The sequence below is a fragment of the Elgaria multicarinata genome, chromosome 14, assembly GCF_023053635.1.
Source record: "Elgaria multicarinata webbii isolate HBS135686 ecotype San Diego chromosome 14, rElgMul1.1.pri, whole genome shotgun sequence".
In the NCBI taxonomy this organism is placed as follows: Eukaryota; Metazoa; Chordata; class Lepidosauria; order Squamata; family Anguidae; genus Elgaria; species Elgaria multicarinata.
This window is the reverse complement of record NC_086184.1, coordinates 33,400,987-33,415,895: the sequence shown is the minus strand read 5'-3', so window position 1 is coordinate 33,415,895 and position 14,909 is coordinate 33,400,987. Positions and strand designations below refer to the sequence as shown.

The 14,909-nt window shown below is 51.7% G+C and overlaps 1 protein-coding gene across 1 annotated transcript in view; it reads right to left on the bottom strand.

Moving 5' to 3' along the window:
* HYDIN (HYDIN axonemal central pair apparatus protein) overlaps window positions 1-14,909 on the bottom strand; it is a 210,699-nt gene that overhangs the window by 14,187 nt on the left and 181,603 nt on the right. Inside the window, exons 67-75 of the mRNA XM_063141487.1 lie at window positions 14,155-14,389; window positions 12,529-12,741; window positions 11,768-11,906; window positions 7,839-8,004; window positions 6,862-7,009; window positions 4,700-4,907; window positions 3,912-4,130; window positions 2,524-2,693; window positions 1,060-1,258 (exon numbers count right to left, since the gene is read on the bottom strand). Of these exons, the coding sequence (XP_062997557.1) occupies window positions 1,060-1,258; window positions 2,524-2,693; window positions 3,912-4,130; window positions 4,700-4,907; window positions 6,862-7,009; window positions 7,839-8,004; window positions 11,768-11,906; window positions 12,529-12,741; window positions 14,155-14,389 (1,697 nt within the window). The remainder of the gene's footprint in view (window positions 1-1,059; window positions 1,259-2,523; window positions 2,694-3,911; window positions 4,131-4,699; window positions 4,908-6,861; window positions 7,010-7,838; window positions 8,005-11,767; window positions 11,907-12,528; window positions 12,742-14,154; window positions 14,390-14,909) is intronic.

Here is a 14,909-nt window from a genome sequence, read left to right as displayed (position 1 = left end):
AAATGGCAGCACCTTCTGGGAAAACAGAACGTGATGCCAATTAAACGTGATGTTTACTTGAAGCAAGCAGCAATTCTGAAAGCAGGAAAGGCTCAAAAGGGCCGTGTCTTCTTCAAAGGGTCTGGACTGTGCAGAAGCAGCAGCTGCTGATCTTCCTTCCATTCCCCCTTCTCCGTCCACAATTTCGAAAACTCAAAGTCAATCCTGAAAGCAAAGTTCCTCGCCCTCCTCCGAAGGTTTACATAATCAGGAATAGCCGCAATGGATCCAGAAATAGTAAAATCAGCAGGGCTGTTAGCCCCAATTGGCAACCCATCTCCACCACGGGCAGGAAGTTTGCAGGGGTTTTAATAAAAACCTCCACCGGCAAGCACTTTCAGGTCACTGTGACTTTGTGGACACCTCCAAGTCCTGCGCAATGCTGCATTCATCAGGGCAAGGACCATGCCAGGGCCCACACTTTCCTCTCAAGGTAAAACTGCAGCCGTCTCAGTCCAATTCCCCTGCTTTTCACTGAGATTTGACTTTATAAAGAGAAGACCTCAGGGCCTATTCTGGTTGGACCTTGCCCCTCCCCCCGGGTCATCTACCATCAGACCACCACTGTGGCAAGAGATTGCAGAAGGGAGGGAGCTGAGGATGACCCCAGGCCCCTGCCCCTGCTCCAGTTGGACTCTCCTCACCCTAGGGGCATCTTCCGCCAGCTGCCCTGAGGGAAGAAGGGACAATATATATATATATATATATATATATATATATATATATATATATATTAATTATCAATCATGTTGATGGTGATTTTATTGTTTTTCATGTTCCTTGCAAGCTGCCTTGGTAGGGCTTGTATCCTGAAGGGCGGAGTATAAATAACAGCAATACATGAACCACAAATACATGCATCCTACAAATACAGGGCTGCGAGAAGCAACTGGCAAGGAGTTTCTGCGCCCTAGAGGAATCTCCCAACCTGCCTACAGAAGAGCATCCTCGCACAACTGGTGCTAAGGGCGCAAAAGCAGACACCTGAGGATCTTTGTAGAGCCCAGAGTTCAGCCTCACCTTCATCTCAATGCCTTTCCCAAAGACCTCAATATTCCGCTGCAAGAGCCCATTGATTTCAAAGGTGATGACTTCGTGGTAGGAAATGGGCTCTCGGGGGTAGAAACTGATGGGAATCTCCATCTTCCTTCCAGCGCTCAGCACTTCAGTGTGGAAACCAATCTCAAGGTGAGCCGTGTTGGGAAACAAGCACTCCAGGCTGTGAAGAGGCCAGAAGAGGCCATGATGGACCCCTCTGCATCCCTCCCTCCCTCCTTCCTTTCCTTCCTGGTGAAAAGCTGCACCTTTAAAATAGCAACAGGCCTCCCGTCCGAAGGGAGGTGGCCCTGCCTGCACCATCTTCCTCTGTGCCCCTCATGTGCAGATGGGCTCTCAGGTCCGCTCCGGTCCACTGTGGTTCTGCAACCTGCACTCTCTTCCCTATGTGCTCAGGGGTTGGGCGCACAGTGCTGATGCTGGGGCAGGAAACTGCTAGGGCAGAAGGGTCTCTCTGCTGAAAGACTCCGGGGGCTCAGCCACCCCAGGGCAGAGAGGGGACACGACCAGTCAGGCCAGGAAGAAGGCGTTTCGAGGGCCGCTTCATACATGCATGGGAGTCATCATCACTTGTTGACTGCCGCCTTGCAGGTGTGAAGGAGGCGCTGCAGGCCCATCGCCACCACACTGGGGCGGAAGTTTCTGCCTTCAGCGACTGCAGTGCTCTCAGCAAGCAGGACAGAAGATGGAACAGGGGCCAAGTCCCTTTAAGCAGCAGCAGATCTTGCAGTTGCAACCCCAGCAGAAGAATGTCTGGGCTGTTTGGCCCTTGCGAAGGTGGCTTTCATAGAGATACAGAACATACCTCTACCCACCCACCCTCAAGCCACAGGTCAGGGGCTCCAGAGGAAAACCCCTTTGGGATGGAAACATACTGCAAGCTGAGACAAACTGCTGCCAGCAGAGGGCTCTGCAACGCAACCCGCAATTCCGCAGCAAGCAGGAACTTCCTTTGGAATGGTGATCCCTGTCCCTTAGGCTGAAGATTGAAAGGTCCCCACCCCCTCTTCCCTCCCCGTGCCTTTTTCCTTGTGTGCCCTGCTTCCTTCTTGTGGCAAGGACTGTCTTGTTTCCTTGACTATACGTGCGCTGCTCTGGGAGCCAGCTTGGCTGAGGGGCGGCATAAAACTATTTCAGATAAATTAATAGTCATAATCATACTCTTGTTCCCCCCGTAGCTGACGGGGCTCGGCCAGCTTCCCGGACAGGCTTAGCCTGGCTTGCTTGCTCTCATCCCTGGCGCTTGTTCCCCTGCCAGCTGAATTCCCCAGAGTCCCTGGCTCCAGGGACTCTGGCCTCTCGCTCTCCACTGCTGGCCCTCCGCTGCTAGCCCAGCACCATAACTCTCCCAGGGCTGTTCACCTGAATGTAGAGCTGAACGTCTACTGGGACTACGGGGCGGTCCTGTCAGACATCAGTCCAGCTTACCTTGTCTGCTTGGCATCCTTATTTGTGACCGTAAGGATCCGTTTGGAAATGGGCATCCCAGCATGGTAGATGAAGCAGTTGCCAAAGTCCACTTTGGTAACGGAGAAATGGATGCTGGGAGTCACCACCGAGCCTTGCAGCACACAAGTAAACACAGGGCCATGGCTGATCTGGGAACACAGAGAGACACTCTGCTGTATTGATCCCAGTGATGAGCCCAGGACACTCTTTGGCTACTGTTGCTTAAATTAAAATATTGTTGCTTAAAGTCTCTGAAAGCTCTGGGAGCATTTTGCTTTTCAGCGGTGCATTTTAACATCCTTATTGTACCGATTACACTGGCATCCGCATGTACTGGTTGTTTTGCTGCTGCTGCTGCTGCTGCTGCTGCTGCTGCTGCTGCTGCTGCTGCTGCTACATTGTGTTGGTGATTTTTGCTAGGTTGAGCAGATGAACTGTGCAGGATTGTGAAGAAAAGCATGCGGGACCATGGCTGCATCCACCTTGGGCACACAGCTGGTGCACCAGCCTCAGCTTCGCCACAGCCAAACCTGGACATCCAGGAGCAGAGGGGGGTCCAGGAACGTGCTCACCCTCCAACCTGGATCTTCAAGCAGAGTGTGGTGATGGTCCAGCTATATTCATGCATGTATATCTCCATTCAGAATTGGTGGCATCCCCTTTCGCCAGACTGGAATTCCTACTCACTGGGCGCACTTCTATTCTGCCCAGGTTAAGCTTCAGTCTGTTCAACCACACCCTGCCTAGGAATGTACAAGAATTGTGTCCCTGTTTGCAACTCATGCCAACGTGTCCTGTTTGCAATCCCAAATGCAAGCACAACCAGGAATGCCATTTTGGGGAAAGTGTGCGCATGGGCAGATCCCGCCCTCAAAGCCACATTTTCATGCTTTAGTCCTTGGGGGGAAATGCCAATGAGGCAAAATGAGCTTCAAGGCAGCCTAGAGGCAGAACCTTGGCAAGCCTGAACTCTGCACGTTGGCCCATCCGTGACCATCAGCCCATTGCTGATTCTAGACTATTCAAAACCCTCAATTGGTGCTTGTAGGACTTTGGAACCTTCTTGGTTTTGAAGGAACCAGCTGCCTTGGGAGGGCTTCTGCCCTGAAAGGCGGCCTAGAAATATCATGATTATCTCTCTCTCGCTCAAGGCGGTTTTTCTCAATGGGCATTGCCAAGTCATGCTGTCTTTTACAGATTCAGGAATTTCCTGACAACTGAGCATGTTTTATGTATGACTGCTTTCTGGATGTTGGTGTGGATGTATTTTGGTAGGCCCATCATCATCATCGTTATTATTATTATTATTATTATTATTATTTTTGGGAGTGCAAGCAAATAAAAGCATCACAAACCTGCACTCTTACCTGCAGTTTGAGCTCAACCTTCAAAGTACACGTCTTCAGCGGATGGAATGACAGCACGGCCTCCGCTCGCTCCCCGGCTTCCACGATGCCAGTATTTGGGGAGATGGCAAAATATCGCTGCAGTGCTTTGGCATTGTAGAACTCCCATGAGAAGGTGAAATTGAACTTGCCAGTGTTCAGAATATAGAAATTACATTGAGCGTAATCATTCACTTGCATCTGTCCAGAGCAGAAAGAAAAGGCGTCGCATCAATGTCGCTGCAGTGCTGCTGCTTATAAGCGAGGCGTGCCTGGCTCTCAGCTGCCTTGAATTAAAACCCAAGACTGCAATCTCCAAGCACAACCCACGTGGCGCTCAACTGGATTTGCATCTCAGTAAACACATGTACAGCGTGTGGCTAAGCGGCTGAGCCACGCGGCCACTTTAAGTACTCCCTGAGCACGTTTCGGGGTAAAGGCAGCAATAGGGTTGCACGGCACAGCAAGCCCCCAGCAATGAGCCCTCTTCTACTGTGGGAGGGAGGGAGAAGAAAGCTGCTCACAGCTGGGATTCTGGCCAAGATGCATCTGTGTGACTTTCGCCAAGGGAAGAGTTCGGAGGGGGGGGGGAGCTCACTTTGCGCCTCCACCTTCCCCACCCAATCACAAGAAGAACTCTCAGGTTTCAGCCTACAGAGAGTCTCTGCTTGGGACCGGTAGGGGAGCGGGCAGCTGGAGGGATTCCATCCACTGTTCCTTAAAGCATATTTTTCTGAGGCGAAGCGCTCCGACGGCCCCGGTGCTCTCACCTCATGAAAGTGCACTTGGTTTAGCTGGTCAGGGTCCAACTCGGTAACCAGACCATCATTTTCCTCACACTTCACAGATACATTCATAGTGTGGCCAGTGGCTTTGACGTTCAAGAAGAGAGGCTGGATCTTCCTCTTGACATCACAGATCAAATTAAAGTTGACTTCTCCTTCCAGTGTTGGCATGAAAGAGATGCTAATAGGAAGTCTGTGGAGAAAACACACTTGCTTTGTGAGTTTGGTTGTGTGCAGAAAATCAGTTTTGAGTGCCAGATCCTTTAGGGTACTAAGTGCTCTCAAACTTTCCCGGTGCCTGATCACTGAGGGCCTTTCAAGAGAAATGTCTGTCATGTTCTTCAGCCTCAATCCCTCCTCTGGCTCAGGGCGGGAGGAGACCTCATTCATCTACTACTTGGGGACCTTCCAGGTCAGAGGATGTGACATTACCAGACTCTTTGGGCTCAAGAGCACACCCCTCCAACGGAGTCCTCATTGCCTCCATGATGGAGCCAGCACTGCAGAATCGGATCATGGCTGACTTTGCACGACACAACAACCCACCCTGCAAAATAAGCTATGGAGCAACAACCTACATAGCTTATCTGAACAACCAATAGACCATCAGGCATAGCATGGGTTGTTCTTCTCCTCCTTTCCCCTCAGTCCTCCAGCGGGCTCCAACATATATCCTGGGGGACCAGACAGCAGAACCCATCTTGTCTGCCACTAAGTCCACCTGCCCACTCTGATTGTGACCCTGGTCACGTTCAGAACTTTGTATTATTTTTTGTGTGCCTTGACATTTGCGCAAAACAAGGCCAAAAACTCTTTCCCCCTCGCAAGCCCCGGGAATGTGCGCAAATGTCTTTGTAACTTTTATTATTGAAAATTTTGGTCGGTTTTTCGCAATTACAGAGGTGTGCAATTGCAGCTGTCAAATAATGTATAGCCTTGTCCAGTCTATATATCTTGTTCAGCTGCCAAAGAGAGCTATGGCTAATGGGCAGTATAAAAATGTCATAAATCAATAAATAAATGGGGCCTGCATACTGTATGTGCTAGTTTGACAACCTTTGGCAACCTTTGGCTGTGGGGTAAAGGGGACCTGGCCGGCTGCTTAGCACAATTATTCTCAAGTTCTGAAGGGTGGAACTTACCCTTGGAGGTCCTTCCTTCCATTCCACCCCTTGCCAGCTCTCCCCATTTACAGTAAAAGGGGAGCTCAGAAAATGGGTGGACCCGAGATTAAAACTTAATTTCCAGCACAAATGTTTTGCACAAATGTTGTTGCAATTTTTTGTTAAGGCGGTGAAAGAGTGACAACCCCTCCAAAGTGCCGCTTGGGCACCAGTGGAGGCGCCATCACTGAGGCACAGGTGAGATCACTCGGCAAGAGCGGCAGGGGGTTTCTGCTGCTGCTGCTGCTGCTGTCAAGCGGCTCACTTGCCATTGCCCACAACCCACCATGCTTTGGCAGAGCCAGGTTCGGACAACACACCAACCCATCGTGGGTACAAGAACCCCTAAAACAAGCCATGAATTGTTAGGGTGGCTTGTGACCCATGCACAAACCACCCTGCATGAATCAGACCAGGTTCACACGACATGACAACCTTGTTGTTGTGTCGTGCAAACCCAGTCAAAGGCTCTTTAAGAAACAGACCTCTCCTCAGAGGGACAGTCCAGATCTGCCAGAAGGCTCCGCATGTTGCATAGACAACGGCTCTTTGTGGGTGAATTTCAATTCATGATCTCTCCATGGTCCTAAAAGACCTTGCCTGGGCTGGCCTGTTGGGAACATGCATGGCCTCATCCGACGTGGCCTCACCGGATGGGACTGTGCGATGCCAGACATGATCCAGACTCTCCAGGCAGGACCACCACTGCAAGCCAGTCTCCCTGGGAGCCCTGTGCCGAGCAAGGAGAAAACGCTCTCCCCACTGCCAAGAGCAGAGAAGGAGCCAAGGCTCCTGCCTTCCTCTATGCAGAAAGTGAAGGGGGAGGAGAGTGACATGATGCCACAGGACCATAAGGCAATATGCTGACCAGTTCTCCTTGACTACTGGAGAGCCTCTACTGAAAAACGGGACGTGCCCTTGGGTGTCTAGATGCAAAGAGTGCAGGGCAAGGCATGTGGCACCCAGATTCATAGCCTCCTGTACCTGGAACGAGGTGAGATTGAGCCTTCCATAGGCTGCACTTTCAGGCAATTGATTCGCCCCTCTGAAAAACGGGAGCTCTCTCTGAAAGAAAAACTGTAGGTCTCGTTCTCATCATTGATGATGTCGATGCTCTCATGAACTTCATGTCCTGGGGAGAGAGACACAGCAGAACAAGTTCAAGGTTTTTTTTGTCAGTTCACTAGAGAACTCAGGCTTTCCTGGGGATCGCTTTCTAGAAGTGTTTTTTTTTTAATAACTAAAAACAAACCAAAAAGACAGAAATGCTTAGTTGCTTTAACATGTGACCGCCACACATGATATCCCACAACTGGTTAAATAACCAACTCTGCAGACCATGGGTTATCAGAGTGGGTTATTTTGGCCAAATTTTAACCCATTGTGGGTTCAAAAACTCTCACCAAATGCCACGATAACCCATGATGGCTTAATGGGCTTGGGGACAGGGCTTGCATGCTCCCCCTGTCTGCACTCCGCCTGCTCTGCCCCCAGAATCCTCACCAGTGGGAATCAGCCAGGTTACTTGAGAGGCCGAAAGCGTCCCCATCCACTCACTTTTAAGGGAGTAAGGAAAAGGGTCCACCCAGGGAGAGGTGGGTGAAAAACCTGCTCCCTGTCTGTGGTGCCACCAGCCGCCAGGAGCGAGTGCCAATCCTGCTGTTACCTGCCGAGCAGCGCCCCAGGCTGCATAGGGTTCCTGGGCCACACCCATGCTGGGAACTGCCTTTCAAGACCCGTGGGCATTTTACAGAGTATCGATGGGGTTCGGTGGCTTGTGAGCCCTCTCCGCTTTCCCAGCGTTCCTGCTCCTGGGACAACCACAAGGTTCCCCCGCTCTCTCTAACAGCTCTTTCCCACACACTGTTTCACAATCAACATCACACCAAGAAAAAGCCTTTGGCGTTTCTGAATGAGAGGAAGCGCTGACGTCAGCGGCTGCCTCCCACGAGGGTCCGTACCGATCAGGAGTGAGCGGAAGTTCAGGTGGGACCTGTCCATCGCCACAGTAGGGTCCGTGGTGTGCCCCACCAAGAGGAACGGGACAGAAATGTTGTGTTCAGGGATTGTGAAGGTCCAAAAGGATTCAGCGATGTCCAGATGTTGCGGGATGAATTCAAATATGACCTACATATGAAAAGACAAATGGAATGTTCTGGCACAGCCCTGCTCTTTTGGGGGCACTAAAATTTGTTTAAGACATAAACAAAGATACTACCTTTTAGCACGACTCCAAAGGGTTTATATATGTAAGTTTTTAAAATACCTAATAAAGCTACTGCATTTGATACAATAAAACAAGCATCAGATAATAGTTTGAGAGTTTAAATATTAAATATTTTAAATGTCTGGGTGAACCAAACAGATTTTGCCCGGCCTGTGTACACTCCAACTGGGGTGAGCAACCACGGACTGGGTCTGTGGTTGGCACGTGTCTCTCCTCTAAGGCAGGTGGGATCTGCAGAAGGGCATCGCCTGCTGACTTCCACACACGGGCCGGTCAGGCCGGGAGGTGGCCCTCCTCCTTCAGGCTCTTGTTCCAGGTTTTACAGCTGAGCCCCCTGACTTTGCACTGGGCCCAAAGCCAAATGGCAGCGAGTGACGTTCTTTCAAGAGATGGTCCGAGGGGGCCGTGCCAGTCAAAAGGCTGGCCACGGCATTCTACCCTGACTAAAGCTTCCAAAGTGTTTTCAGAGGGAGCCTTTATACTCATGGGAGTACCACCTGTTAGGACAGAGAATCCTGTTGGAACGGCTGACTTTGGACTCTTTCCCAGCTCAAAATGTCTAGGACTGCAGGCCACTGTTAAGACTGATAGAAAACCCTGGGACAGATTTGGGAGATTATTCAGGAAGGAGTTCGTTCTGGAATGGGCTCCATATTGGTGCAGCTCAGTTTATGACATTCTCCATTTGTACCAGGGCCTGGAGACCTCCATGGCCACCTTGGCCTTCATGGGGACCCCCCAACACCCTGAGTCCTTGAGCAGGTGTTCCGATTGGATCTGGACAACAAGGTGGTCTTTACTGCTGCTCTAATGGTAATGGTCAAAAATGCTAGCAGTTGTAGTCCAAAACATCCGGAAGGGATCAGGTTGGGGAAGGCTGCAGGAAAAAAAGAAAAGAAAGACAGCAGGAAGGGCCCAATCCCCCTATAAAAGCTGCCATGGACATAGAGGCCCTGGGCCCCCGTGTGCACTGACAACCTCCGGAAACACCTAGCAGAGCCAACTGAACTCAAGAACAACAGGCAGTATGGCCATCAGCAATTCACCAAAAGAATCCCAAAGACCCAAACGAATACTGAATAGGACGCCTGATCCCCAGCTACTGTCCATGGAACAAGGCCTTGAGTTAGATCACCAGGGGTCAATACTGTTCACATGAGAGTGACACTTAACAGTTAGTGTATATCTGCCAGTCTTTAGCATACCCTTCATCAACCTGGTGCCCTCCAGATGTTTTGGACTACAGTTCCCAACACTTTTAACCATTGGCCATGCTGTCTGGGGCTGCTGTGGGTTGAAGTCCAACACATCTGGAGGGCACCAGGTTGGTGAAAGCTGGTCTGGCCTATCTAGGCCAGCAATTTATCCTGAGAATTGCCTAGCCATCCCTTGCCTGATTCCAAGGATTGGGGGGCTTTGCCGAAGGACTTCCTGAGAGGAGGAGGAGGCAGCAGTAGCACCACCACCACCACCACCACCACCATGGGGGATTTCCCCTCCCCAGCACTCTCACCACCCACGGGGAGGCCGCTCTTTCACTGGGCAATCCCACCTAATTTTTAGCAAATTCTTATATTTCAGGGCCTAAGGAACTCCCTGCTTCTGTAACTCCACAAGCTGACCCCTTTTTGCTGCCACCTGTTCCCTGAGAATACTTTAAAACCTCCTTGTAGCCTGGTGTAAGAGGCTTAGGCATGAGATGGCACCAACACTAGAGACAAGATGAACTATTAAATAGGCTAGTTTATTAAAAGGATATTGTACTCATAAGACAATACTAACATTTACTTTGGGGTTTCCAAAAGACTCAGTGACACCATTTCGTAAAGAGACACCATTCCTGCTTCAAGCCTCTTCATGACTTCTTTTACCTCAGGTCAAATTCCTCAAACCTCCACCCCAGCCAAATATGCGCACAACCAGGTCTAGCTCTTGGGTACAGTCTTCCTCTGACCCCCATAGCTCCTCCAGTTGTATTCCTGGCTGCTTGGACAGTTCATCTGGGTTCTTCCTGACTGCTTGTGCACCCTTCTTCAGGCAAGGCCTGATGGCAGCCACTGGCTCCCTACTCCTGAACTTCACCAGTCACATAAGGTTCTTCCACGGAGAAGGAAGAGCTTCTTATTTGGGCCTTAACTATTTACTTGCTTCTCAACTTCCTCCTACTCCTTCTACAACGTCACTCACCAGATCTTGTCCATCAGTCTACCAACCGATTAACTCCATAACTGTGAACTGTCAAGGCCTTCACTGTCATTTTCCACCACTCTTTCCCACATAGTTAGGCATCCCCGCCCAATTTGAACTGAATTTACCTAATCCAGGCCCCATCTGAAAACATGCAAAGCGACCGTACCTCTCTCCTCCTTCAGAATGCCACTACACAACTACTACACATGCTACAGCGCAGGGCCTCAGGCCTATTCGGATACATTACAGCCTCTCAGAGGCCACACAAAGTAAACGTTACAGGACATTACACCACGTACATGGCATTTCTTCACAAGCACACTGTTCCTGCCATGGAAGTGGACAGCGGTGCCTCAAAAAAGCACAATTGGGATGGTAATATTTTTTGGGTGGGTGGGTGGGGTGGAGGTCAGTCTTTCGCAAGTGTGCTCTTACAGCTGTCCAGTACGTCTAATCTTGCCTGACCCATGGCCTTGTCTGTTTCAGCTGTCAAAGGGACCAGCGAAAGGGAACAGGTGCCGTACAAGGAAACTGACCAGACCAGGTTGCACATAGGTTGATTTTCATGCAGCTCCAAAGGACTGGGGGAGAAATACTCCTACGGGAAAGGTGGGGCCCAGCAGCACAAATCACAAGCACCCCAAATGGGGAGGGGAGATGAAGGAGTAGGTGCACCAAAAGGGGTGGGGGGCACATCTGCCCCTCAGCAATGCAATCCTCTCGATTCTAAGTACTGGGCAGACACTTCCCAGTGTCCCCCAACTTTTCAACTTCTCCCCAAGTCCCCAGCTACTCCTGAAAGGGGAGATAATTCCCCCCACCATGTTTTTCAGCTCCTTTTTGTAGTCCTTTTTGTAGCCCTTTCAAACAAGCCGTGTAGAACTTAGCAGGCCAGGTTTTCAGGTCACGACAAGCCACTCCGAACAACCCAACAAGTCAGGGGTTCTCAGAGCGGCTTGATCGTGAAAAATAAGGCACCGTGCAGGTGATGTCACGTGATGCGTTGTCATATCGTGCGAACCAGGTCATTGTGTGAATAGATAAATAAGAGGTGTATGTGTGCTTGACTGGATGGAGGAGCACACCCTCCCTCCCTCCCTCTCCCCCCACTACTGAAAGTGTGGATTCATCCTTTTAAAGTGTTCACTTCTCCCTGCCCAGTTGAGGAGGGGACGAGCTCTCCTACACTTGGGCAGAAACGGAAGGCGCAGGCTGGCCAAGGACTCCATGGGCTGTGGGTCCCCCCCTCCCCCCCCGACTGAAACAGACCCTCTGCATTATTGCAAAAGCAGTAATAGCAGCAATGATGGCAATGATGAATTCAATAATAGCAATGCAGAGCTATTCCGGCCAATAGCGATACGTTGACTGGAACGGCCACCGCTGTGCCGAGCAAGGCTTGGAGGCGGGACCTCCTCTCCCGAGAGGCAGCGGCTGCAGCTGGAGGGCGGGTTCCCCCCTCTCCCCACACACCTCCACCGTTCTCTCTGGTCGGAGCTGTCCCCGCTCAGTGAAGCAGATGAAGGCCGCCTGCTCTCGCCCCTCTTCCTGCTGCTCACAGCTCCACTGGAAAGAGTAGGGGGCGTTGGTGGGGTTCATGACTGCAAAGCTCCTGCCCAGGGCAAAGAAGAATGGGCTGCATAAACATTAGGGCTGTGGACTGAGGCAAAACTTCCAGTTGATCACTCACCGGCCTTCTAAATAATCAACTGCATTTTAAACACAAGAAAGGGGCTTATGGCATTGAAAGACTAACAGGTTTATCAGGGCACAAGCTTTTGTGGACTCCAGTCTACGACATCCAGTGCACGAAATACGACTTCAGCTCTGCAGAGAAGGAGGCGCCAATTGTGAAGGCCTTTTGTGGAGAACCGCCCGGCATCTGGTAATAAAGGGATCTGGGACTGAGGCTTTCTGCGGCCATTCTGGGCAATGTATTGCTCCTGAGTGGAACAGCACTACAGAGCGCAATGAAGGAAAGAGAAACGGCACAACAACTCCGGATTAAATTAGGGCACCAGGTCCACAAGACTTGACCAACAAGCCTGACAGAAGGGAAGTCTCTCTCTCTCTCTCTCTCTCTCTCTCTCTCTCAGCAAAAGGAAAGCCAAACCCCAGAGTGTTCCTTCTGACCACTGAGGAGGACTCAACACACCAAAGGAAACTTAAACAACCGGTTAGAAAGTCTGTGACAGGCTTCAGCAGTCACTTCACTGAGCTTGCTTGATACTCACCTGGTGTTTCTGAAGCCCACCCCCACTGAGGAAAATTCAACAACTTTTGTGTTGGGATCCAGGCTCGTCCCCCCAGGACCTCGCAAGTCGGGGTTGCGTCGGTTTGCTGTAATGTAATCAGAGTCTTCAAGCTCAAAATGGCAATAGGGCAGGAGGCTCTTCCCCTTCACGGCCACAGCCGGGCCTTCCTCTCCCGGCTTCAGGTTAGAAATGCTGAGGAGAAACAGGCCAATGCTGAGGGAGAATGCAAAAGAAACACGCCAGCCCTGTGGGTTGCATGCAGCCCTTATCCCCCCCCCTCCCCGAAGCAGATCGCCCCCCGCCTTTTCTGCTCTTTATCTCTGCGGCAGCTGACGCCCCACGCCCTGAGCCCCCACCCCCACTTTCACTCGGTTTCTCACCCAGCAGCACCTGCAATCAAGACCCATTTGCCTCTGCCGGCACTCCGCACGCCTGCACTTCTGCGCGGTGGCCTTTGCGCAGCACAGGAGCCCGGAAACCTGCTGCTGGAACCCATTTCCAGCCTCTTTGCAGGAACCCCTCAGGCTCGCCCTTGTCCACGGAAAGGGCGCTCCTGGGTGGCGGGGAGGTGCCGGCACTGCTGCCACTGCACTGCTCCTCCTCACCCTGGGTTCAGAGACCTGGAAGCAGTGGCGGCGGCAGTGGCGGCGGCACCTCAGTCCGCACTGCAGGGCTCACCTGCCTCTGAGACTTTGCTGGGAAAGTGACAGCCTTGTGCGCTGCTCCCACCACTGGTCCTCGGGGGGGGGAGGAGGAGGAGGAGGAGGAGGGAAGGGGGCTGGGGAAAATGGGGAGCCTCAGAGAAAGACATGGGGCATTTCCAGGAAGGCTGCTCATTTTGAGAACCTGGTAACTTTAAGAACTGGTGCTCCGCTTGTTTTCCTCTTCCCTCCCCTGCCCCCATGCCTCTTGCATGGTAAGCCCGCACTGAGGGACTGTCTCGCTTGTTATGGCTCTTACATAAGCTGCTTGGGGAGGGGGGGGAGGGCTTTTTGAGCTGAAGAACCACCCGAAGGGTCACCCCAGCATCTTCCATAACGAAAGGGTGGGGGGTGCCGCAGGGCAGGCAGTTCACTGCCCAAACACTCATGCAGGACAAAGCAACTGTGATTTAAACGTCATGGATTAATTGCAGCCCATCTTCTCGGATACCAACGCAATGCAAAATTGCAAGGCAGGAAGCTGTTTTTTCTCCTTTGCCTTCAGCATCAGTATTTGTCCAGAGGTTCAGTGTAAAGTCAAATACTGGAGTAAGAATAAATTAGACGAAGTCATACTTCTGTAAACCACACCGAAGGAAGAATCCTGGTTTTCGTGGTGCAGAGTTAGGGATTCCTTGGGGTAGAGGGTCCCAGCCAAGAAAGAAGATCCCTGGGCTTGCACAAGCCAAGCAAGGGGAGCGGAGGGCCCACCGTCCCTCTCCCCAAAAGTTAGCCCTGACCCTCGTACCAAGCTTTAGCAGAGACAAATCCCACCCGGCTCTGTCTGGTGCTTTGTGTCTGGTCCTGGCCTCCATAGAGCTGCAAGTGTGTGGGGGGGGCTTGTGAAAACCGCCTCCCCTGAGCTCCAGCCAGGACTTGGCCATTCGTGCAAATGCCTCCTTACCTACTGAGCAGGCGGCCCTCAAAGTCTCCAAGCTCCTGGGGAGAGAATTTCACTTGGAGGAAGCAGGAACTCTGAGGAGGGATGACGCCGCTGCTGGGCTCCAGGCAGAACGGGGGCCGGGGGGGCAAGAAGAACGTGCAGGAGGAGAAGCTCTCCATCCCACTCTCCAGCTGGCTGAGCGGCCGGCTGGACTGCACCTTGATGGAAGCAGCCGATGTGGCAGACGGATGTTCCCCTGGGTTAAAGGGAGAACTTGTTGAGGCAGCCATTTCTGCCTGGTGCATTTTTCAGAGGGATCCCGGGACCTCCCATTTGTCTCCCAGCCCCAGTGTAATCCTATAGCAGAGACTCACCTGGCCAGTGAAACGTTTTTCGGTCTTCACCCCAACCAATGAGCTCCATCACACCAGCGATTTATCACACTCTCACCATGCCTGGTATGTGTTTTTGCAGCACAGTACTCACATGACGTTGTCCCTGTCCTGTGCTCATCTCACCTCTTCCCCTCCCTTTTCCGTCTTATTTTGACGGAAATAAGTACGCTTTCCCCCCTCCATGTGCAATAATGCCACTCCTCCTTCCCATCTATTGCTGTCCTAGCACTATATCGGACCATCCCGTTCTTTTTTGTGGGGGTGGCGTGTGTGTTGAAGGGTGGTTTTGCTGACAAAAGAGGAAGGTGGGCAGTTCTCCACTCAACTGCTCAACCGTGAAAGGGGAGGGAGGGAGGGTGTCTGAACACCCCGCAAAGCAAG